This window comes from Condylura cristata, unplaced genomic scaffold (genome assembly GCF_000260355.1).
Source record: "Condylura cristata isolate star-nosed mole 26May11 unplaced genomic scaffold, ConCri1.0 scaffold00001, whole genome shotgun sequence".
Taxonomy (NCBI): domain Eukaryota; kingdom Metazoa; phylum Chordata; class Mammalia; order Eulipotyphla; family Talpidae; genus Condylura; species Condylura cristata.
Window position 1 is genome coordinate 16823697 of NW_004567102.1, and position 26605 is coordinate 16850301.

The 26605-nt window shown below is 37.7% G+C and overlaps 1 protein-coding gene across 2 annotated transcripts in view; it reads left to right on the top strand.

Annotated features, from left to right (window-relative positions):
* Positions 1-7402: 7402 nt before the first annotated feature.
* EFHC1 (EF-hand domain (C-terminal) containing 1) overlaps positions 7403-26605 on the top strand; it is a 50533-nt gene continuing 31330 nt past the window's right edge. The window contains exons 1-5 of one of the 2 annotated variants that reach the window (XM_004673567.2): positions 7403-7552; positions 15275-15496; positions 17808-18095; positions 22357-22506; positions 23621-23813. In XM_004673567.2, coding sequence (XP_004673624.1) covers positions 7490-7552; positions 15275-15496; positions 17808-18095; positions 22357-22506; positions 23621-23813 — 916 coding nt within the window. In that variant the 5' untranslated portion in view covers positions 7403-7489. The remainder of the gene's footprint in view (positions 7553-15274; positions 15497-17807; positions 18096-22356; positions 22507-23620; positions 23814-26605) is intronic. The other variant, XM_012720283.1, reaches the window with a different exon arrangement.

Sequence of the window (26605 nt, forward strand, 5' to 3'; positions counted from 1 at the left end):
GAACAGATGAGTATGTGGATTCACTGACAATCACTCCGCAAACATCAAATACTACTAGGTACTGGGGCAAACAGCAATGGAAAAAACAAATGCTTGCCTTTAGGGAGCTTACATTCTGGGGTAGAGTGGAGCAGAATGTGACAAAATTTGAACCAAAAAAATTATGCAACAGGTTGGAGGGTGAAGGTGCAAGGGAGTGATGAGAAGGAAGGAGGATAAGCCAGGGGGGTAGATGGAGTGCAACTTTGAACAGGATCAGGGAAGAAAATTACAGAAAGTTGGGAGGGAGCCAGCTGCTTCTCAAGCAGAAGAAGGAGGTGCAAAGGCCCTGGGGTCAGAGCACTGGCAGGAATAGCCGAAGGCCAGCAAGAGCAGACAGGGGGCACAGAGAAGGGCAGAACAGTTTGTGAGAGACTTTTTAAGGACTTTGGCTTTTTTTTTTTTTTTAAGATTTACTTATTTATGCATACAGAGCTGGGGTACAGGCCAGAGGTATAGGGGTGGTAAGAGGAGTGGGGAGCAGAACAGGCTAACTGGTGAAGTACATTGCTGAGGGGAACAGCAGGCAGGTCAGGAGAGGTCTGCTGCGCCATGTGGATCACCTCTAGGTCAGGGATTGAGCTCATGCGGAAGTGGTTTTAGCATCTTAGTGCTGTGCTTTAACCCATTATGCCACCAGGGAGGGCCCAGATTTTGGCTTTTACTGTCACTTAAGGAAGAAGCATGATAGGGAAAAATTCTACCCAAGGAAATTCAGGCTGACTGTTTTACCTACAGGAACTAACTACTAATTACACATTACTCTACCTTTAGAAAATAGAGTGAATTCTGCATTCTGCAATCTAGATGAAAGGAGCTCATGGCAAAGTGATTAGCTGTGGGCCTGGCTCTCTAGAGTACATTTCTGGGGATACAGGCTCCTACTAGCAGGACTCTTCTCAGATTCTTCTCAAAGAGCCTGTTTCAGTGCTTGGAATGTGACATCCACTTCCCAGACAGGCTTTGCATGTTTCCTTGTTCTACTGACACTGGTTTGTACTATGGGTAATCCTCTGTGCAGAAATGCAGTGAAACATCCAGGAAAGAGTCTATAAACCAGGAATAATAATATTAACAATTTACATTCTCTAGTGCTTACTCCTTGACAAGACTTTAGCTGAGTTTTTTCTCAAGTTCTGCCATTTAACCCTCACACAAAACCAGGGGGTGCGTGCTATTACTGTCCCCATTTTACAAGTGAGGAAACTGGACAGACTAGGTAAATTTGTCCAAGACTACCTGGCTACTAAGTAATGAAATCTCACAGAAATGCAAACATTTAAATTCAGATTCCATATGCTTAATCACCAAGAAGTGAAAGTAAAAAGGTCCTTTAACCTTCCCATTGCCAAGTGTGTGAACCAGAAAAAGCATGGGGTTGGAGGATGTGATTTATTTTATCACTCTGATAAATAAATAAAAAGATGTGGTTCTCATTTCATTTCTAAATATATTGACCAAGCAAAAGTCCTGTTGCTCTCGAAGCAGCCCCAGTGGTGAGGTGCTTAAGTATATTTTGTGCTAGAATTCCACAGGTATCTAATACAAAGATTAGTCTCTGAGGCCATCTATAATCAATGACAAGAACTTGGAGGACTCAAGCCAGCCTTAAGAACCACCAACTCTCAAGTTATTTCCCTGTATTTGACTAGTGAATTCTTCCTCTCTTCAGAACCAATTAAATAAACCCCATTTCTCATTAAAGTAAATCTGAGTGTTATTCCAGATTAAACAATTTTTTTCTCAAAGACCACTGTGTCAGCAAGTTAAACTTTTCCACTCAATGTTTTTTTTTTTTCTAAACAAGAACAAATTATCTTGGAATGTGATTAATTTTACTGTGGAAAAATACTTCAGCATAATGTTTGTAGTCAGCAAGTGCTAGTGGCCATCCAATCCTATTATTTCTATCACTTCACACCAAGCAGGGTGCTCTGGGTTCCACACAAACATGTTCCCCTCTGTGTGGGCTCCCTCTCAGCAGAGTGGAAGCTCTCTGCCCGTAAGAAGTTAAGATATATTTTATTTTCCCAGGGAAATGGTGGGGAATTCTGTATCTGTTTTGGTAGGGAATTTCCTTCTTTCCTCTACATTCCTTCTTTAACCCTTTGTCTACATATCACAGATTATCTGAGACATCATGTCGCAAATAGTCACCAAACAGGTACAATGTGATAGATCCTATTGTAAGTTCTTATATATATATATAAATTCATTTAATGCTTACTATTGTGAGCACTATAAACAAGCTTAGGAAAGGCTAGGACACTCCCACAGGACCCCAGAGTTCATAAGTGATAGAATTAGGGTTTGTACTTAGGCGGTCTAGCTCCAGAGTCCACACATTAAACAATTTCTTAGCTTGTTCAAATATATACAAAAGTGGACAGAGCTGTACAATGAACTCCCACCGGACATCAACAATGATAAAGCAATCATTTCTTCTATATTCCCACTCATTTGTTCCTTCCCATATTACTTTGAAGCATATCCCACACATTTTATCATGTTTGCTACAATACTTCCTATTGGGTATGTCTTTTTAAAAGATGATGGCTTTTCCCCTCCCCCCTCAAAACCACAATACTATTACCATGTCTAAAAATGTGAAGAACAATTCCTTAACATCATCAGATATCCAGAGTACAGATTCCCAGAAATCTCATAAATATCATTACTTGCTACGTGTATACCAGCAGAATACAGCAGAATACCACATTATGACAGGCAGACTCGTTATTTAAGATTTTTTCGACCTTAGGTTCCCTTTCCATGCCATTCTTTTCCTTCTTTGAAATTAATTTTTGGAAAGAAGAGTCCTCTGCCCCAAGAAGGTTCCCATAAATCATACTTTCAACTATTATATCTTTCTGCCTTTGGGGTACTAGGATCTCATTCCATAAGATTTCAGAGGCGGGAAACCATGAGGCCTTAGACCCTCATTAACTTCATGAAATTGTAAGTAGAATCTGTTTGTAATTATGTATATTTGGGGGAGATAGGATCTATAACTTCACTAGGTTTTTGAAATGATTTTATGTTATCCAATTAATGATCATTAATTCTGGTCCAGGCTTCTCATTTTAGAGGCTAAAAAAAAAGGAGGGACCCTCCCGGGGCCCACCCTGGTGATGCAGGGTTAAAGCATAGCACTGAGAAGCTAAAGCCACTTCAGCATGAGTTCGATCCCCGCCCTGGAGATGATCCACATGGCGCAGAAGATCTCTCCTGAACCGCCCACTGCTCCCCTCACCACCCCTGCAACTTCCCGCCTGGCCCCAGCTCTGTATGCACAAATAAATCTTAAAAAAAAAAAAGTGCGGGGAGGAGACTTGGGGAGATAAGTCAGTTAAGTTGTCCAGGTATTCCAAATGTTCATATCATAACACACTCAAGACAGTACAAATACCTCTTAAGGCCCCCAAACTGGTGGTTCATTTTCTGTTCCCTGCTGCATATATGAAAGAGGAAAAGGAAGAATGATGTGAGATGTGTGATGGGAGGAAGTATCAAAGGCATTTCCTCATTATTTTAAAGTTTCCATTGGCTTAAATGAATGAATTCACTTCCTGTCCACATTTGGAACCTAAAACTGCAATCAATATTAATGCCATTATAGTGCCAGTAATATTGTTTCTTGATTGTATGGGACAGAAAGGCTCTGTACTGTTAAAAGCTTTGTTAGTCTGGAGATTTTTCAGAATCCAGGAGAGAAGATATGAGGATCCAGGAGAGAAGGAAGAGGGGGTGAAAGCAGAGATGGGGGAGCATAAAGGGATACAATGATGGTTCATGGGTGCTTTGTTGATGGGCGAAATACATTGCCCATCATATATTGTCCAAAAATTAACAATTATGTAAGAAAAAAGTACTATATTTAACATTTTTTACATAAAAAAATTTTAAAAAGTTAGTCTTACTCAAGCATTCTTAAACATATCTATTCCATTTCTTTTTTAAAAAGTTGTTATTGTCACCATTAATCAAACAGATTGTAAGGTCTACTCATGGAATCTACCAATAATTTGAAAAATAATTTACTGAGTAATTTCCTACTCATAATTTTTTCATGATTTGGTCAATTATTGCATAGCCATTTGCTGAGTATGAGGTACCACACACTGTGAGGGACACTGAACAAAACAAAGAACCTGCTGCTATGAAGCTTATGTCCTTTGAAAACTAATTCAACGGGGTCATATTTGAGAGGCTTTTTTCAGAAAGTAGCAAATTCCAACCAAATCAGTGAAAGTAATCGAATGGGTTAGGAGGTGGGGAGAGCAAAGTAGCAGAAACACAAGTTTTTCGACTTCCTAACAGGAGCCCACTGCCAGAATAGAATATTCTAATCCCAAATTGTGTGCTTTTGTGCCAAATAAAGATTTCCCGTGGGTCCATCAGTACCGGACTCTACTTGGAAATCACTGTGGATGCTTTGTTCCTCTTTTTCCATACTTTGCAAAGATCAAAGTGCACTCCTCTTTAGATAAAAAGTCACTCCTTTTTAGATAAAAGATTTCAGAAACCAAGGAATAATGGAAAAGAATGCCATGAACCACTTAGTCTGAGGGACAAGCAGAAACCCATGTTCATACATCAGCCTCACACCAGCACTTTCAAACCCACACGTGTGAACGGCGCCTTTCAGTGGCTATGTAGTACCCTTTGTATCCAGCAGAGAGAAACAGAACACCAAATCACTGCAGAAATACTCTGTACAGACAGGATGCACACACACCACATGCATGTGCATACACGCCTGCTGGTATTTGTCCAGTGACTTTAGTACAGAAGAATGTCACAGTATTGAGAACAAATTCTGGGGAAAGCCAGCTCTGGCAAAAATGTTTAAAAAAAAAAAAGAAAAGAAAAGTACTTTTTAGGCTGTTGCTCAGCTTAGCCTCTGCCAATGTGACATCTCCCATCAAGGGTCCTCAGGAGACAACATCCAGCATGAGGCACTCTTTGGGGCTTGGCCTGCTGGCAGTCTGATCTCTGTTTTTTCCATTCCTCAAGCTTTGAAACACCTGCTAAAGTCATGCAATGTCTCTGTGGTCTTTTGAGTCCAGGCTTTATGCACAGACTTCAAGCCAGGGTTCTTTCTACTTTAGCTGTCAAGGATTGTCAGGCTTCTGCACTCTCCTATATATTCTACACAAGTGCAATCCAGGCTGACTTGTCATGTTTGAGAGAAGTGGAATATACACTCTTAATTATGCTTAATCTTATCAAGGTGTAAGCGGTTGTCCAAAGTCAGGCTTTTTTTCCTTACCCCACCTCCCCCCCTTCTTCATAGCCCCTTGTGCTATTTAGAATTAATGCAACACTACACAGCTTCCCTGTCTCAGAGATGATGGCATTTTTATGGGGCTAGAGACCAAGAAGAGGTGTTTTCTTCATCATGAATTTCTAGGGACAGAATGCAATTAAAATACATTCTGTTAACCATTTAATTAGCACACTATTAGTGGAAAGAAAGGCATCTGAGCAGAAGGCTCTCCTCAGATAGAAACAGATGCCACAATTGACAACAGGCTTAGTTAGGTATGACTCACCCTTTCCAGGCCTCCCTACCCGAGGCTCCTTCCTTACCTGACCCAACCCAGGGAACAGAGCCCAAGTGCAACCACAAAGTTAGTCAAGAAGGGATCTTCCAAGTATGTCCTAATGCTCTGGGATTTACTTTTATTAAGAGAGGGGCGGGAGGGATCATATGACTGGTAAGAGTTTAAGGTTATCAGGAAGAGTTGGCAAGGATTATAGTTAGCAATGATTCAAAAATGTGAAAGCACCTTCTCTTTGAAGGTTGAACTTACCATTTCGAAATATTCTCCCAATAGCTGGCTTGTAGTCTGGATCAGTGCCTATGATAAAATTCAATGGACAGATATTTTGAAGGGTTTTCGTAACTTCAAAATTAACTGATTCATCACTAAAAAAAAAAGTATTGAACACCTGCATTAAAGTGATATAACAAAAAACAAACATGTTTGTTTTTTTTTTTTTAAGACAATGAAAAAAGAAGTAAAATGGTAGAGGAGATACTAGAAAGGGAACTCTGAGCAGAGTATGGGAGACAGCCACCAATAACTTCTTCAGGTGCCACTAGTGGATTTTCATCAAGGGCCCCCTGAGCTTCACACCCACCAGTGAAACCCAACAAGGGGATCTGCTCTGACAAGCAGCAATAAAATGTAAGCTGCTGACTTTATTGGTAATAAACTGCCTATGTCATGTAGCTATGCCTTCTGTGAGGTCTGCAGCTTTATCATGTCCCGAAATTAGGTTATCAGAAACAGCTGTATAAAATCAGATTCCTGAGCTCCATTTCAAACCTAATGAACCCAATCTCAGAGCACCTGGGTTTTCTTTTGTTTTTTAATTTAAAGTTCCTTGGCACTGATTAATAGCTTTCCTCTTTTTTTCCTAAAAAAGCTCCAGGGACAGGATTACATGTCTTTTAAAGAATAATTATCTAAATAAATTTTATGAAAAGCACTAAAGGTGCGAATACCTGTGATGCTGCTGACAAATAGCTCACATATCTGCTTCTTTGTTATGACTTAGCTCCCTTTGAAGGATCGGCCATTCTTTCTTGATCTGATCTTTTCATTGCAGTTGTAGATAGGTATAAACTAGAGATTAGGGTTACTGAGTTCAGCTCCCTCTAGTTCTTCAGCCGACACACGTTAATATAATCATCAGAGGTGACTACCCAAGGCGATCTTCTAAAACAGATGGTGCAGAACTGCAGGGGCTGGCTGTAGAGAATAAAAGGTGAAGCTGGAAAGACAGTGAGACAATAAGGGGATTAGGGACCAGAAGGTTGCAGCTGTTCACTGAACACCTCAGAGCATCACAAACTCTCATGCAAATACTCTGCAGCCCCTGCCCCCAAGAAGCTCGGGCCTGGGGATGGGAACACTTTCACCAGGAACCAACCATTCGCACGTCAGTGTGAAATGCAACAGGAGTCATTTTCCCACCAGGGCCGGGAGAAATGATTGCCTGGGCTCACAAAGTAGGTGGGGCCCCAAGAGGACTGGGGTGAGAGGGAGCAAGAAATACTTCCCTTCCTTTGTAACACATCTAAGGTTGGGCTCCGTCCCCAAGATCCGTCTGAAGGTGCTACACCCTCTTAAACGCTTCCTCCCACCCAGTCCACCAGCTCCCAAGGAGAAGGGTGGAGATGGACAGGAGGGCGGGGCCAGAGTTGCGCCCACTAACCGCGCCCCTTTCGCCCCGCCACCTTACCGCGAGAGAACGCGGGGTTCCCGGGGACGCACGCGCAGTACAACCAAGCCCGCGCCTCTGGCCCCGCCCTCCCTTGTGGGGACTCAGACTGTTTGGCGTTACCATGGCGCTCTAGGAGGCCTGCGAACGCGATCGGTCGCCCGGGTAACCGGCAGCACTAAATCCTACTGGGGTGGTGGTGGCATTAGCAGCTGCGATGGTGTCCAACCCCGTGCATGGCCTGCCCTTTCTCCCAGGCACGTCCTTTACGGACTCCACGGTGAGGACTTATTCGCCCAACCCCGACCTGTTCCCAACTCCGGGCGGCCTCAGGGCTCGCCGCTTAGTGCACCTCCATTCACGTTTTTCTTCTCTCCTTTCGAGCCGGTCCTCTGCCCCGACCCTGTACTCTTTTTCTCCGCTGCAGTTCTTTCGTCCTCCATCACCCAGCCTTATCCTCTTGCTCCCATCCTTTGTTTTTTGACCCCTGGCAGTCTGTGAGCGCCTTCGTTCTCATCCCGCGGTGGGCACTCAGCCAGAGCTCTGCTCCCTAATCCCAGCTGCAGCTTCTATTTCACCGTTTCCCTCACCTTACCCCCACGTCTTTCTAGGTCTTCTTCCTAGTTCATTCTTCCACAACATAGCTTTCCGTGTCCGGCCCCTTCCCTCAGCACCCCTTAATTGGTCTCTTCCCCGCCATTCAACCTCTAAACCTTCCACCTCATTTGCTCTGCTCTATCCCACCCACGCTTCCCAAATCCTTCATTCCAACCCTGCCTCCTTCCTCTTTGGAATCCTGGACCCAGTAATCTTTCCCACTCCCACCTCCATTTCCTGTCTTGATTAGCATTTCCACACGTCGTCCTTTTCTGCGGCGTCAATTTATTTATTTTGGGAGAAAGTTTGGTGAGAGAATTTGGATTCTGAATCTCTTCTTTATAATTATTCCTGCACTAAGCTGGCATCTTAGGTATTGTGCTTCAGCGTATTTTTTTTTACTTTATTTAGTTTATAAGCTGTTGTAAGGATGTCCCTGTGTAGAAGCAGTCTAAGTATTTGGTGTTGGTGAGTATGGGTTACCCCGGAGTTAAGTTTGAGTTGATTTAGAGGCTCACAGAGGTGTGGACTGGAGCATCAGGCTCTGAGAACATATATTTCTATACAAGAAAGAGGAACTGTTCCCTGGACATTTCATAAATTTAAAACTTACTTTAAAATATATGTATTGAGATAACACTGGTACAAGAATATATGTTGTGAGGAGATAGGTTCATTTACCCCTCTTAAAATGTATGTTATCACACCATGGCTACCAGCAAATCATTAGTAATCTTCCACTAGAGTCCATTGGGCCCACCATGTCCCCTCTCTGGTAACCATGGACCTGCAGTCAGATTAGGTTGCATCTGTTCCTTTTTTCTTTATATTCCACATCTGAATAAAATTATCCAGTATTTGTCTTTCTCCTTCTGACTTATTTCACTTAGCATAATGCCCTTCAGTTTTACAACTAAAACTATCCCAAATTTGTCACAAATAGCAAGATTTCATCCCTTTCAGTAGTTGAATAATATATTGTGCATATATACACTACATCTTTCCATTCACCTGTCTTTGGACTCTTAGGTTGTTTCTATAAATCAGCTTTTATAAATAATGCTGCAATGAACATAAGAATGCATATATATATATCTGAATTAGTGTTTTTGTATTCTTCAGGTAGATACATAAGCGTGGAATTGCTGGGTCACATGGTTGCTTTATTTTTTAGTCTTTTGAGAATGCTCCATACTCTTTTCCCTAGAGGCAGGCTGGAGGCAGCCTTATGTTCCCACCAACAGTGAAGGAGTGTTCCTTTTCCTCCCTATCCTTCCTAACAATTGTTTCTGGTCTTTTTGATGTGGGTCATTCTCAGAAGTGTGAGGAGCTATCTCAATGTGGTTTTGATTAGCATCTCCCTAATGATAAATGATCATGAACTTTTTTTTTCTTAAGTGCCTGCTGACCATCTGTATGTCTCCTTTGGATAAATGCCTATTTAGCTCTTCTGATCATTTTTTGGTTGGGTTGATTTCTTGCTGTTGAATTGTATGAGGTCTTTGTAGACCTTGGATATTAGCCCCATATTGGATATATTGTGAGCAGATATTTTCTCCTGTTCAGTAGGGGGTCCTTTCATTTCAGCCATAGCTGTCTTGGCTAGGCAGGAGCTTTTCAGTTTGTTGTAGTTCCATATTACTTTTGTTTCCTTGCTGCATGGTCATGTCCTGAAAGATATCACTGAAAGCAATGTTGAGGAGTGTTTTGCCTATGTTTTCTCTTAAACGTTTTATGATTTCAGGTGTCACAGCCAAATTTTTCGACCATATGGATTTTGCAGCCTGCCTTCTTACTGTACTGGTCTATTGTTCTATAGTTTTGTTGTTTGTTTTTAATGGCACCTTTAGGATTTTCTATGTATGTCATCATATTGTCTGAAAATACTGATGGCTTTATAGCTTCCCCCCCCCCCAATACAGATCTTATTTCTTTTTCTTGCCTAATAGTTGCAGCGAGGACTTCAATACTGTGATGAGCAATAGTGATGAGAATGAATGTCTTTGTGCCTAATCTCAAAGAAAAATCTTTCAATTTTTCACCAATGAGTTAGTCACACGTTTATCATTTATGATCTTCATTATGTTAAAATCGTATTTCATACTTTAAGTACACTGGCCAATTATTAACTAATTTGCCTTATTTGAAATTTAAAAGCTATGGTCACTGTCTTCAGTACTTGAAGGACTTGGTATGAGAATTTCAAAAGATCAAACATAATGACCAAAAAAGAGTGGTGAGACATGAGGGGTGTCCATGCGTATCCATTAGTAAGGTCATATAGTTTAGTAATTATAGAGATCAGTCTAAAAACAGGAAAGGAATTGGTCATTAGAAGTGGAAGAAGAGGAGCTTAAAGTTGTCCAAGTTACCCAGTGAAGAAGTCAACTCAGACTGTTTTTTTCTTTCTTGTGTAATAGGACAACTCATAATGACTTATGACCCTGAGCATGTGACCCTCAGAAATAGTCCATGGTCAGTTATCATTCTGTTAGCAAAAGAAGTTTACTATACCTTTTACATTATTACAGATCTTTTTCTTTGAATGCCCACAAATATTTACTGAGTGTCTTGAGTGCCAGAGTGAAAAATATCTGATCCCTATTCTCATGGAGCTTATGATTTCATTACTTCACTATTTGACTAGATTTTAAAACAACTGCAGTAAGCACCTGTCTTTGTCTAAACATCAGGAGCAGTGTCTGAAGCAAGTGTTTCACATCATTGATCACTGGTACATGAAACTGAATAAAACAGAATTATCTTTGAAGTCTGTAGTCACACTGATGACATGATATATAATAGCCAGCAAATGCAAATTTATAGCTTGATTCCTCATCCTCATGTTTGAGAAAGGCCTAGTGAAATAAAATACAATTCAAGAGGGAAAGCCTTAGTAACCAAGGACCTTAGAATACCAATGTAGTTTAAATATCAAACTGCTGCAGAATTCTAGGCACGTCAGGAAATTATTTCCTGCAAATCTGTGAATTATAGTGACTTTAATCAGACCCTACAAACCTCAAACAAGACATAATCATTCACAGCAAGTTAATGGATTTACCTTTGTAACTCTTACTGGGTTCTAGGGTACATTCATTTTTCAAAGCTTTGTAAAGACTTGTAGCACAATAGCACATTAAAATTTAGTGAAAACTGCTTTTGAGATAATTAAAAACATTTTTTTGAAGATTCACTTATTCATTTACTTATTTATGTATATAGAACTGGGGTGCAGGCCAGAGGTACAGAGGCAGTGAAAGGATTCACCAGAGACAGAGTGGGGAGCAGAACAGGCAGATGGAGGAAGTACACTGCAGAGGGGAGCAGCAGGTGGGTCAGGAGAGGTCTGCCATGCCATGTGGGTCACGTTCAGGGACAGGGATCGAACTCCCACTGAGGCGACTATAGCCAGCTTGCATGCTGTACCATAACCCATTTTGCCACCGGGGAGGGACCTACTATACATTTGTAAGTGCAGAGTTCAGAATTTAGATAGCACTCAGCAAAGCACTTGGATTTTCTGAATTAAAAAGGAAATGTTTTAGTTATCAAACCTTCAGCATCACATTATACTCTTCATATAGATCTTCTAAAGACTAGTGATAGGCACTTCTGCATGTCAGCCAACTTCACTGGGGATCATCTTTAAATGTCTCGTTATGGAACACTCAAACAATTCTTTTTACTACATGGGAATACTGTCAAAGAAAATAGTTTATATCAAATAATCCTCAACACTCTATTTAAGAGTACAGGTCTTTTAAAGATGGTAGGTTGAAATTCAAAGAAGTTAGAAGGTTAGGTAAGTTGTTTTGTCATAAATACATTTTATGACTAACCCAACTGTTTTATTTATATGTGTGTGTGTAATATATATATATATATATATACACGTGTATGCTTTTGAAAGTAACCTAACATTACCAAAAGCAGAAAAAGAAAAAATATTCTATCAAATTAACATAGCCTCTGATTTTCCTTTCCATTTGCTCCCAGCTTTACTGAAAGATAATTGATACAACATTGTGTAATTTTAAAGTATATAACCTGTTGACTGATATATTTTGCCAAATGACTACCATCATAGCATTAGCTAACACCATTTTCCTGTCACATAATTACCATTTTTTTTTTGTGGTGGAAACAAGAACTATTCTCTTAACATCTTTCAAGTATATAATATAGTTTGTTAGCCGTGATCATCATGCTGTGCATTAGATTCCCAGAACTAGACCATCTTATAATTGAAGAAACTAGAAGTTTGTGCCCTTCCAAGTTCTCCATTCTCTGGTAACCACCATTCTATTTTCTGTTTCTGTGAGCTTGGCTTTTTAAGATTCCATGTATAGGTGATGTCTTTTTGATGATAGTCCAATCTTAACAAGTGTGAAGTGATACCTCATTATGGTTTTTGTTTGCATTTTCTTATTCGTGATATTTGAATACCTGATTTTCATGTACCTGTTGGCCAGTTTTATGTTTTCTTTGGACAAAGTTGTGTTGTATGAATTCTTTATATATTTTGGATATTAACCCATTATCAGATATATGATTTGCAAATATTTTTTCCCATTTCATAGGTTGACTTTTAAGTTTGTTGATGGTTACTTTGGTTGTACAGAGCTTTTTAGTTTAATGTACTCCCACTTATTTTTTGCTTTTGATATCATATGAGATAAATATATTGCCAAAAGCAATGTCAAGGAGCTTTGCCTTATGTTCTTTCCTAGGAGTTTTAGTGTTTCTAGTTTTAAGAAATTTTGAGTTAATTTTTGTGAATGATGTAAGAACCACATTCTTCTAAATTTCATTATCTAATTTTCTAGCACCATTTATGAATAAACATCAAAAAGGATATTTATTGCACCATTTGTTGTCTTTTCCCTGTTTTGTATTCTTAGCTCCCATGTCAAAGATTAATTGACTATAAATATATATATATATATATTTAGGAGACTATTTCTGGGCTTTTAAATTTTGTTCCATTGGTCTATATGTCTGTTTTTGCAGTGCCATGTTTTTTTCAGGAAGTGTGATGCCTACAGCTTTGTTGTTCTCAGGATTGCTTTGGTTATTAATGACTTTTTTGCAACTCCATATATATTTCAGGAGTTTATCTTCTATTTCTGTAAGATATGCCATTGAAATTTTGGTAGGAATTGCATTGAATCCATAGATGACTTTGGGTATAGTGGATATTTTAATGATATTAATTATTCTAATCCATGAACATGGAATATCTTTCTATTTGTATCTTTATCAATTTCTTTCATCAAAGTCTTACAGCTTTCAGTATCATATCTTTTACTTCTTTGGTTAAGTTTCTTCCTAAGTATTTCATTTTTTTTTATGCTACTGTGAATGGGATTGTTTTCTTTATTTCTTTTTCAGATATTTACTATTGTTTAGAACTGTGACTGATTTCTGTCTGTTGATTTTGCACTAACTGACCATGCTATCTACTGACAGAGGATATTTTACTTCCTCCTTTCCAATTCAAATACCTTTTATTTATTTCCTTGCCTAATTGTTCTGATTAGGACTTTCAGTATTATGTTGACTAAAGCAATGAGAGTGGCATCAGAGATAAAACTTTCAACTTTTCAATATTAAGTATGTTTGCTGTGGGTTTGTCATATATGGCCTTTTATTGTGGTGAGGTATGTTCTGTCTATTCCCAATTTGTTGGGCTTTTTTATCATGAAATTTCATTATATTTTGTGAAACATTTTTTCCACATTTATTGAGGTTATTATATGTTTTTAACTCTATGGAGGTGGCTCATCACACTTATTGATTAGCATATGGTAAACCATTCTTATACCTCAGGGATGAATGGCACTTGATTATGTTTTATGATCCTCTTTATGCACTATTAAATACAGCTTGTTGATATTTTGAGAGAATTTTTGTGTCTATACTCATCAGGATTATGAATTGATATGTAATTATCTTTTTTTATAGGTCCTAATATGGGTTTGGTGTCAGGGTAATTTTGGCATTTTAAAATGATTTGGGGAGTGCTCCTTCCTCTTAAGTTTTTGACAGTTTGAGAAGAATTGGTATTCTTCTTTAAATGTTTGGTAGAACTCACTAGTGAACCTGTTTAGTTCAGGACTTTTCTTTTTTCAGAGGTTTTTACTACTAATTTAATCTCTTTACTCTTTATTGGTCTATTCAAATTTTCTACTTTATGATTAAGCCTTGGTAAATTATATGATTTTTAAGAACTTCTGGCTCAGCCAGTTTGGTGGCATATTCTTATTCACATAGTTTCTCATGATTCTTTGTATTTCTGTGGTATTAGTTGTAATGGCTCCTTTTTCACTTCTGAGAAATTAGATTATATCATAAAAGACCAGAGTAGAATTATTGAATTTAATCTTTAAATATATAATATATACTTACTTTCCAAAGACTTATATGAATATATCAGTGTTGCTGTAAGGAGTTCCCTTCACTTCTGGTAAAAATTCATGTCATGGGCCTCCTTTGTGGCCTAAGGGTTAAGTCTCAGAGCTATCACTTTTACAACCTGTGTTTGATCCTTAGCAAGGGAGCTAACCCACATATAGTATAGTCCCTATCTCACCTGCTGCTCCCTTTAGCAGTGTATTTCAGTAAATCTGTCTGTTCTGCTCCCCACTCTCTCTCTCTGGTGAATCCTCTCACGCCTCTGACCTGTACTCAAGTTCTGCAACACATAAGTAATGATTAAGTTAATTTAATAAAAAAATTAATTTCATAGCCAAGTTATCTAGGTTCCTCGGTTCATCACAACCAGATGAAATGAAAAATATAGGAAGACTAGTGAAAAAAATAAAAGCATATAGATGAGATAGTATTTTAATTTCTTGTGAAAAATGAACTAGCAGTTAAATTGGTCATCATTACGGAACAGGGCTTTAAATTTTATTTCAAATCAATCTGCTGCTTCCCATTTTGTTCCTGGGCATGTATTTTAGCTTCAAATACCAGAAACTTATAATACAGGTGAACTTTTTGATTTAAGGTTTATGATGTTTATAGGCAAAAGATTAAGTTTTGGTATTTTTTTTTTAAGATTTATTTATTTATTCATACAGAACTGGGGTACAGGCCAGAGGCTCAGGGACGGTGAGAGGCTTCACCAGAGACAGAGTGGGGAGCAGAACAGGCAGATCTATGAAGTACACTGCTGAGGGGAGCAGCGGGCGGGTCAGGAGAGGTCTGGCTCGCCATGTGGTCTCCTCCGGGGCAGGCGGGAATCGAACTCATGAGGAAGCGGCTTTAGATTCTCAGTGCTGTGCTTTAACCCGCTGCGCCACCAGGGAGGGCCAAGTTTTGGTATTTTTAAGTTAGCTCTTTTAGCTAACAAATATTTGTAAGACATTATTAATGATACACTCCTTTTTTTCCTTAGAAAACAGCCTTTCATAGAAGCCAGACACTGGGCTACAGAAATGGCTATGCGATTGCTCGACGTCCAACTGTTGGGATAGGCGGGGAGCGTCTCCCTGTCAACCAGCTGTCCCAGGCTCAGCTGGATGAGTTGGCCAGTAAAGCTCCAATTCTAACGTATGGTGAACCTAAGCAGGCCCCACCTGCACAATTTATTCCTGCACATGTGGCTTTTGACAAAAAGGTATCATCTGGGATTATAAGGCACCCCTTGAATTAAAATTTCTGAGAGCCAACTATTTGCAGAAAATTCAGCAGTAAACCACAGGTTTTCCAGAGTGTTCTGAGGAAAATTATTCAGATGCCTCAACCCTTAGTCATAGACAGCTGAACTGAGGATTGAAAGAGGCATTCTTTACTCAGGAAGCCTATTACAGAAAATAATTCCCCATAGATTTCACTGGACTATTTTCCAAGTACAATTAAAGAAAAAAAAAATGGTTGAATTCCTGAGTTTATATTGCTCCATTGTTTACCTGATCCGTGTTATGTCTTTTTTAAAAGTCAACTGTTCTGAAATGATAGCAAATCTTTGATCTCTACCAAATGTAAAATATAATTATGACAAAAATGCCATCTATTGCCAGTTTTCTCCAGGCTATCTTAATTAGTTTTTCTTTTTCAGGAAACATTTCAGATTTCACATAAAATAAGTTCAGGGTAATGTAACATTTTATTTGTATCATACTTTATTTCCACTCATTAACATTTCTGCACAATTAATTTTCTTGTCAGTGAGCCTCCTCTTTTCACTAAGGTGAGATACTCCTAATCTTAACTATGTAGCACAATCATTGGTGGGATTTTTAAAAAACTTATGGTTACCTAGTCTTCTTCAAATATGACTTTTCTGTATGACTTAAACTGAGAACTATTGACCAGTTCTTAAATTAGCTTTCTTAATTTGCTGCTAGCCTATGTTTTATCTCCTCTCTCTCTTTTACCTTTTCATCTTACTATTTTTGCTATGTATCTGTAACATTCTTATCAGCCAGTAAACCTTTTTTGAGTACCTATTAAAGACAGATAATAGAAGATACAAAGTAACCTGGTGATTAAACCACCCCTTTCAATTAATAATTGCTTAATTTAGAAAAATTAATGTATTAGCCAGAATCATATTATTCCCTCTTCCCTGGCCTGGTTATTCATTTGATAGGAACAAGTTAATGTATCCATTCATGGGCTGAAACTAAACATGCACTAAACATTATCAATTACTTTTATGACAGGCACTGAAAAATCAGTAGGTCAGGGCGAGGAGTAAAAATATAAGAGTGGGATAGGCATTTAACATTTATCAAGAAGTAAATACTGATAGGCTCAATATTTGCTGAAAAGAATATAAATAACTATTATAAACTAGAAAGTGGTAACTATTATAAACTAGAAACTTACCCACTCCTCTCTTTCATTGATGTCATTGTTCTTTCATCTTTTTAATCTTCAACTTTCATGATACTTTCATTTCAAATAGTCTAGTGACTACTTCTTACCTGTCCTGTCCTAAAAAAGAAAAGCTGCTTCCAACCTCATGGCCAGCACGTGGATATAGTGTTGTAAACCAACATTACCTCCGTAAATGTAATTGGGAAATAATAAAAATTAAATCCCACTGGTGGCGCAGTGGGTTAAAGTACTGTACTGAGAATCAAAAGCTACTTCCGCATGAGTTCGGTCCCCACCTGCCCCGGAGGAGATCCACATGGCGTGGCAGACCTCTCCTGACCTGCCCACTGCTCCCCTCAGCAGCGTACTTCATAGATCTGCCTGTTCTGCTCCCCACTCTGTCTCTGGTGAAGCCTCTCACCCTCTGCATCTCTGGCCTGTACTCCAGCTCTGTATGAATAAATAAATAAATCTTTAAAAAAAATTAAATCAACAAGAAGAAATTATTTTAAAATAAAAAAAAAAAGTATCCTTCAGTAAAGATAACTACTCAGGGACATTTGACTACTCATCATCAAAATTGCCAAACCATAGTACATTGCATTCTTTATGTGATCTGGCAAAAAATAGCACTTTATTCCTCACTTGCCTGTCAGATTACTCACCATTTAACTTCTCTCCACTTTCAAACTCAAAACTACTTTTTTCAGTGTTACCCAGTGTTAGCCAATTTGCCACATCACATAAAGAATGCAATGTACTGTAGTTCAGCAGTTTTGATGATGAGTAGTCAAATGTCCCTTAGTAATTCTCTTTACTGATTTTTTTCTCATTTTTAATTAATTTCTTGTTGTTGATATAATTTTTATTATTTCCCAATTATGTTTATTGAGGTAATGTTGGTTTACAACACTGTATTTTTCTTAGGGTTTATTAGTTCACATCACTACAAATGTTGGTATATTTCCACACCATACCCACCACTATAGCCCCAAGAATCCTTCATTTTACTCCACCCTGTTGTTTTCACTGTCTGGTTGACTAGTTTTGCTGTTTCTTTGAGAAACTAATATAAGAATGCTATCTCCCTCTCTTATGTGTTGTAGGTGCTGAAATTTGATGCCTATTTCCAGGAAGATGTTCCTGTGTCAACTGAGGAGCACTATAGGATCCGTCAGGTGGTTATCTACTACTACCTAGAAGATGATAGCATGTCTGTCATAGAGCCCATTGTGGAAAACTCTGGGATGCCTCAAGGCAAATTAATTAAACGTCAGCGACTTGCGAAGAATGACCGTGGAGACCATTACCATTGGAAAGACCTAAATCGAGGGATAAACATTACAATATATGGCAAAACTTTCCACATTGTTGATTGTGACCGATTCACACAGGTATGGTATATATTTTGGAAATTGTGGTGTCTAAAACAACATTCAATTCATGAAAGGATACATTTCATTTTATTAGGGTAAAGGAAGGACACAGATAACCTATCCTATATTTATCATATACGTGTTAGTTTGGTATCTGTATGTAATGATGTGATGAGCCAATACTATGTAGTATACTAATTTTTAACATTAATATTGATATATAGCTATTTAAATATAACATTGAACTCCCATCATAGATAAATCATTTGATAAGAAATCTTTGACATCCCAATTCAAGAGGAGGGCAGGTAGCACCTTTGATGGGATAAAAAGATGGAAGAGGCATTCAGAATGGATGAAATGGGGAAGTAAAGTGAGTGAAGTGAACCAGAAGGGAAAAGATAAATACTGAATCATTTCGCTTATATGTGGAATCTAGAGAAACCAAACAAAGGATCAGACAAAGACACATTGTGAGGCTGATCCTTGAAAGCAGACCATAGATCTGAGAGTAGAGAGGAAGCACAGTGGAATGTGGTGGAAGATGGCAGGCTCTTTGGTGCTAGGAAACTATGGTGACTGTACCTGAGGAAAGAAATATTATATTGAAAAAAAAAAAAAGACAAGGATGTTTAAATAATTAAAGAAAATATGGAAGAGGCACTAAACAGCTTATCTGAAGTTAGAATTAACCAAAATAGTTCTACCTGTATTAGCATATACGAGCATAATAATTTTGGATACAGTTTATGTTTTCTATAAGTCAGGTTTTCTATATTCTAAGAAAACTTACTGTCTAAAGAATTTCTGAAATAAAGTCATTTTCAAAGAAATTGCTTTTTTTTATGTTGAGAAAATCCTCTACTTTTTCTATTTCATAAATGTGTGATTTTGACTTCTCATAAAATGAAGTCAAACACACACACAAGGTGATGACCTTTCTTTAGCACAAAATGTTGAAACTGGGAAATTAGCACTTTTTTTTTTAATTCCAGAAGCAAAGCTGTAGTTTTTCAGTTATTTTATGTTCTTAATCCCATTTATGTAATGCCAATGTGATCAATTTTTACCCTGCACTGACCCACTCACTAAATTTTTTCATTTAATAATTAATTTAGCAAATATGTTGAGTGTCTGATGTGTGCTGGGCACTATCCTACATCCCAGGTATAAAGACTGGATTTTGGGGAAGTTCTAAATTTCCGGTTGCAAAAAGCAAACAATATATATACTATATCAGATGCTATAAGAGCTATGGAAGAAACTAAGCCGAGTAAAGGGAGGAGTTTAGGGGGTATAGTCAGGGAAAGCCTACAAATAAGATGACATGTAAACAGAGGCTTTAAGGAAATAAAGCACCCGTGTTATGTGTACCATCCCACAGCATGGCGAAAAGAATAAAGACGGTAGAAAGCTAGATCATTTTTGAGATATTGTCCCCATTATACATGTTTTGAGCTCTCATTTTTCAGGTTTTGATAGCCTTTTTATCATAGGCAATTTCAGAATTCTACCAACTTAGAAAATGTTATAGAAATGTAATGACTATAATTATTTTACAATTGTATTTATGGACTGTTTGAACATTTTCAAGTTTATCACTGGGCAACTGATGTAAGGCATTTATATTCAATTTTCATTATTTGTGGTAGTTATATTCTGTAAAATTACCACAAACACTGAATAAACATACTGAACCATTGCTCCTAAGATAAACACAGGGTTATGTTCCTGCAGGCCTCTGGTCACATCATTTTCATTATTTGATGCATACAAACCTTAGTTTATGTGTGTTTCTTTTTAAAGACACCATATTTTAAATATATTGATTCATTAACTTTGAATTCATGACCAACAGCAGTGTAGTTCATGCCAGAATAATGCTTATCTAACATAATTATTCTCTCCTGAAGGCATGTCATAATGCCTTTATTTTAGGGGAGTGGAGGAATATACATAAAGTTTACCACTTTTGACCATTTTCAATACATGGTGTGGATTACTTAATCTCCACAGTTTAGATTAAATATCATAATCTTCTTGCACTGTGACATAGTACTCCAGCACTTGCAAGCCATTTTAAAACAGCAAAATCACTGATTAAAAACACAGAAGTGAGAAATAATGGCACTAAGCAGACACCAAAAGGAACTCTTTCCCAGTATGAAAGCTGAAATGTCATCTTTTCAACCCTATCTGTTAATGTGCTCATTGGACAACTCAAAATTTTCACCATTCCCTGCTTATCTGTGAAGGACCACAAAAGCACGTGAGTATAGATTTGGGGGATACAAATAAACTTCAGGTAGGTGTTGGTGAATTTGCAAGTACAAAATTTGTGAATTGTGATGAGTAATGTTTTAATGATATGTATTTAAGGCTGTATATTTCAGGTGCTGATGATTAAATTGAGCTATATTTTCAATAACTATTCTGCTAGGTTAGAAGTTGGCTTCTAAAACATCTTTAAAATGTATGTACTTCTTACTTAGCTTGCTGTTTTCACTGGGGCTAGACCTATCAGTAGATAAGCTTTCTTTACTGTGTGATTTAAACCAGGAACCACTTCCATTTAAATATCTCGCCAACATATCCCTTATCCCTTCATCCCTGCACCAAATAAATGTCTGGTCCTCTGGACACATTTAAAAAAATGAAACTCCAGTAATCAGAGATCTAGAATGTATGAACATTTTACCATTAGAATTCTACTCCACAAATACTGATGTTTAAGAAATATTTTCTCTCTTCAAATATAACTCAAAAGGCTACTTGAGCAACTGTCCAACTGGGCTGGTATTTCTATTCATTCTAAGCTTTGCCAAAGATTCCAAGTTCAAAGAACAGGGAAGCAACAACCCTCCCAGTCCTAAAGCTGTCATACAGACAGGTTCCATAAGTTGGCCAGTGACCAAGGGCAACATCCTGAAGCTTTGGTGCTAGGTAAGGTTCTGGGACTCTGAATCCCTGAAACTGAATGTGCCTTTCTGGTGGCATGTATGTCTGACTACCCCGCCGAGCAAATGTAGAAATCTGCTCTTTTGAGACCCACCAAACTATGTATGTTTTCCAGACTGCAGGAATTTCTCCTCCTCTTCTTGCTTTCAAAGATATTCCATGCTCATTTGCCCTTCTAGTACACTTTAAAATAGCCTCTTCAAAGAGTTTAAACTTTACTAAGATACAGGAAGAAGAGTCCTTGTCAACTTTAGAAAGCTTCTACATTCCTGCCAAAATCCCTAAGGTAAGCTTAACAAAGGGCCTGGTCATTTATGAGAAGCAATGGAAAAAAACAAAACACGCATTAAATACCTCATTCAATGAGCCTACGATGCTAAAACATTCTCTCAAGGGAGAGGAAGATTTTATTGTTAGTCATTATCTCCAACTCAGTTGTTATATATGTTAAGATCATAATATTTTAAGATTGAAAGGATAGCAGCCAATGGCCCAGCAAAACTTTAAATGCTAAGATCACAGCTAATTAGCACAGAGTTTAATAAAATCCAAATATTTTTCCCATCAGTTCTGCATATTTTTTTATTGAATTTTCCAGAAGCAAACCATACAATTTCCAGAGGAACCCCAAAATTCAGGTTAGTTTCCAGTTTGAAAATGTATATACAGATTCCATGAAATTATCTTCTCCATCTCTGATGATCAAAAAAGGTACATCAGTCTGATGTTTTTAAGAGGAAATGTCAAGTTGTAGTCAAAGATATAGTAACTCTGAAAATAGTGTTTTACTTACTCATAATTGGCAAAATAAGCTTCAGGATCATGTCACAGTCAGGTGCTTTTCCTTAACTTTTCCTGATGAGATCTGAGCATTCGATTTAATTTTCCTGTTTTGCTAAAGTATCTTCTGATCAAAAATAACCATTGTGCTATCTATTTTTTTGGAGGGGAGAGAGTTAATCATATACTAGTTTTAAGTGACTTGGACAATTCGGGATTTGATTTCAGCGTAACTGACATTGTGCAGCTTGTTCATTGATATGAGTAGATATTTGGGGCCAGTTACCTTACTATCGTGCTTTCCAACTAGCCTCGCATATTACCTAATAATTTTATAATATAGGCTGCGAATGGTAATTACCAGTTAATTGCTGTGCTGTAGAGTTGGGTCCATTGGAGGCTTAGTACTGCTAAGACATGCTCAAGATACAAACTAGTGGTCAACTTGCACTATAATTGTTATGCTTGCCTTTATACCATCAGTTGATTACTTTTAAAAAGCTTCAAGAAGATGAATGTTTTAAAATTATAAATTATTTAGGTATTTTTGGAAAGTCAAGGAATAGAGTTAAACCCACCAGAGAAGATGGCTCTTGATCCTTACACTGAACTCCGGAAGCAGCCTCTTCGCAAGTATGTCACCCCTTCAGACTTTGATCAACTCAAACAGTTTCTCACCTTTGATAAACAAGTAAGTGAAGTAGGCATCTCAGAAGTTTACTCATTTCCAAATATGGTTTATGTTTATTATTCACAAGCTACTTTGGTGGTTGTGTGTTTTGAAACATTACATCTATGATTTAGCTTTTCATCTAGAGGCATAGGAATGTCTTAAGTTCCTTATCGAAGATCAAAAGAAGATTGTGGGGTTAAGTCTTGGGGGTTCCACCAAACATTCAAATCTAAAAATAATTCCTGAGCTACATCTGCTTTCCACACATTTTCAACCAACTACTATTTTTTTTCCAAGTATGAGTTAATCTCATAGAATCCTTTGGGAAACCTTAGATGAATTGTTGGGAAATGTCAATGTTATTGCATATATGTAAGTTTCTGTTAAAATAGTAATTTCACAGAAATCCCATTGCATATGCTGCCTTGTTTAAATTTTATATTAATTTACAAGTACAGAATGTTCTGGGTATTTTCCAACTCTGTTCCAACCTTCCTATCCTCTCCCTGTGGGCTAGTATGTAGAAGTAGATTTGAGTCTTCTTTCTATACTAAGGGAAAAGAGAGGAGGGGAGATCACCCTCAGTGTTTCTTTGCTGCTTTTGTGCTCTCAAAAATCTAATCCTTTTTTAGTTCAGAAAAAATTTACCTAGTACTAACAAAGTCTTTTAAGGGCATTATGTGAATTGTGTATCTACTAATTATTGTTATGTATCAAAATAATGTGTTCTTGATATTGATGTATGTTGATAAATCTAAAAAGTCATAATAAGTGAAAGTTTTGTTTTTATATGTGAACCATTCATGTTTACTTTTATTAATACATATAAGTCACTGTATTAAGGACCCATTACTTTTTAACTTAGCTCTCCACTAATAGCTTGGATCAAAATGAATTTTTCTCAACACAAATGTATAAGCCTATTAGCTAATACTTTCCAGCTGTTAACATCTGGTTTATAATTTCAGATATTTTTGTATCATCAGTGAATATTTCTGCCTTTTTTATCTAACCACTGAGATTACTTCATAGTTTAATCTTTTTGTTATTGTCTGATAGATAAATGCCAAAGTAGCCTAGTTAAACTCTCTACTTATAGGATTCTTAAATCACTATTTTGGATTTCTCAAAGGTTCTTCGATTCTATGCAATCTGGGATGATACAGACAGTATGTTTGGTGAATGTCGGACCTACATCATTCATTACTATCTCATGGATAATACTGTGGAAATTAGAGAGGTCCATGAACGGAATGATGGGCGAGATCCCTTTCCGCTCCTGGTGAACCGCCAGCGTATGCCTAAGGTTTTAGTGGAGAATGCAAGTATGTTAGATTGAATTTTTTCTTTGGGACCTTTTTTGGAGCACAAAAGAGTTACTTACTCAATGTAGTCATCCCTTTTGTACCTGGGAGACTTTGGCTGTGTTCTCCTGGTTCTTTAAAAAGTGGCGTTTCCACAATTTCCCTCCTTTACTTGCCTATTAATCCAGGCTTGCCTCCAGAGTGGTCTAGTGGAAATGACCGTTCCCCAAATCAAGGAAACAAAATCAAAACAGCAGTGGAGATTTCTTTAAAAATGTGGAAGAGCAAGACTTCTGAATTGAAGCAATTTAATATCAGATTTACTTTCATTTGAAGATATAACTTACCACTTACAGGCTTTCCTGACTTTCTTTGCCTTTCACCTCAACTGCTGCCTAAACTGGAACTTCCTAGGTGGGGTGGCTGAAGAGTGGGAGAGATGCTTGTGATTCAGAGAGCTTCATGGTGCCCACCCCTGCTCTTCCTTTGCTGGTATAAAATAACCTAGCATGGGGCCCTCCCTGGTGGCACAACAGGTTAGAGCACAGCACTGCAAGTTAGTTGCAGCCTCTTCAGTGCCAGTTTGATCAGGCCCTCACCCCCACCCCAGGTGACCCACATGGTGGCAACCTCTTCTGACCCACCGGCTGCTCCCCTCAGCAGTATACTTCTAGATCTGCTGTTCTGCTCCCCACTCTGTCTCTGGTGAATCCTCTTGCCGACCCTGCACCTGTGGCCTGTACCTCAGCTCTGTATCATAAATAAATCTTCACAAAATAACCTAGTATGGAGAATCAATAAAATTTTATTAATTAAAAAAAGCATATAAAGTGAAAAGGAAGAAATAAATAACTTAGTGGATTAGAAATGAGATTCAACAAGATGCAGCTGATACTTGGCATCCATCAATATTTCTATGAGATAAGTAGGCTTATTTTAATTATTGATTTAATAGTTTAAGAATTTTCTCTTACGAAAATTATCATCTTGGTCATAAGTAGTGACATCTCTCATGTTTCGGTGGTTGCCAATACTCTAATTTCATTGATTTTTTTTGCTTTTGCTTTATCTTTTGGAACTAGGAGATAAGAAATTCCAAATGTTGAGCAAGAGGCTTGTCATAGAGATTATAAACAAATTGCGATTAGAGGTTATAAATAAATTGGCAGTCTAAAGGCTAACTCCATCCTACTCACATGCATTTCTTAACCTTCAAGTATTTTTTTTTAACGCAGTGTTATTTGGGACAAGAAGTTCAAGATTTCTATCATAGAAATAGTGCATAAAACAACAACAACAAAAAAGTGGTAAAGGTGTATCTTCATAAACATGCAGTAGCTAAAAAAACTGAAATGTATAAGAAAGCAAATGAATGTTTCTTTATACCATAGAGTCATGTAGAAAAAAGGAAATATATCACAGTAACCTCTACATAAAATGCACACAAAATAGCACTCATCATACCTGTACAATAAATGAATTACCCCAAAATTCTTTGCATGTCAGGTAGGCGAGAATGAGATTAAGGAGAAGGGTAAAAGGAAGCTAAAGTGTCATTTGAAATTAAGAAAGTTAACTTTAAAAATCTGGTTTTTGAGAGATGAGAATAATTGCTAGCAGAGCTTATAGTTTCAGGTAATAACTGTTGTTATAGTAGTTGTTGAACATAACATAACAACTGTTATGTCCTACTTCAACATAGTCTGCCTGGTGATTCCCGTATTCTTCTACTTAGCTTCCTGTAGAACCCTCTTAGAGTTCTGTGACACTGGAACTAATGTACTAATTTTGCCTTTCCAGATGCTTAAATAAGCCCAAAGTTCCTGCCATCTGGAGGTGACAAACATTAGATTTACAGTAGTTAAAAGAAAAAACAGAAATGTATTTATGGTGGTGTAAAACGTGTCACTAAAAACAAATTCCTTAAAATCTCAAGTTCTATGTTTGACTCTGACTTGTCAATGTGGCATCATCCTTTTCTATAATTTTCCAAATTTAAAAATATTTTATATATACAGGGAGAGAGAGTCTGTGACACATGGAGGGTTCCTGTAAGAGGTACGAAACATCTTTTTGTGAAAATTGTCATTAGTCATGCAGTGGCAGGACAGGAAGGGCTAAACTCCTACTGGCTAAGTAAACTCTTTAGTTAGAACTGTGGTGGCATTTATCCAGTGGGTGACTTTTATTAAATTCATTAAAGAAGACCTCAGTGTCTACTGTGGGAACTATTTCATAGGGAAATGCTGTGGAGGAATAAATGAAAACGTATCTTCCAGACCTGGAATCCTGTCTTTCTATCACTTTTAGTAACAGTAGAAAAGCATCATATAAATACTCAAAGCTATTAAACAATAACATAAAGGATCAAGTTATTTGATTATGCAATTGGATATGTCATAAAGACAAAAGTTCAGAAGAAATGTGAGCTAGAAAGATGTAAGAAAGTTCTGCAGAAGAGCTGAGACTAAGCCCAGAGTTAGAATGATAAAGAGCAAAGGAAAAGAGCACTTTAGAGAGAACAAGAAAAAAAACACATAAAAAAATGAATAAAATCCACCAAAAATGTTGTGAACAGTGGCATCTACTTTCTATTTCTGGTTCAGTAAAGGCCAAGATTTCATTCAATGATTGCTAGATCAAAAAAACAATGTACAGGTGGGAAAAGGCTGCAGCTCAGAACCAGAGACCTGAGGATACACCGCAGACCTGTTGCTGATCTTTGTCCCAGCAGCCCCGACAAAGCCCTGGATATAAACTGAGACAACACAGCTAGGTGAGTGGATCCCAAGCTGCTGCGGGGGGCGGGACCC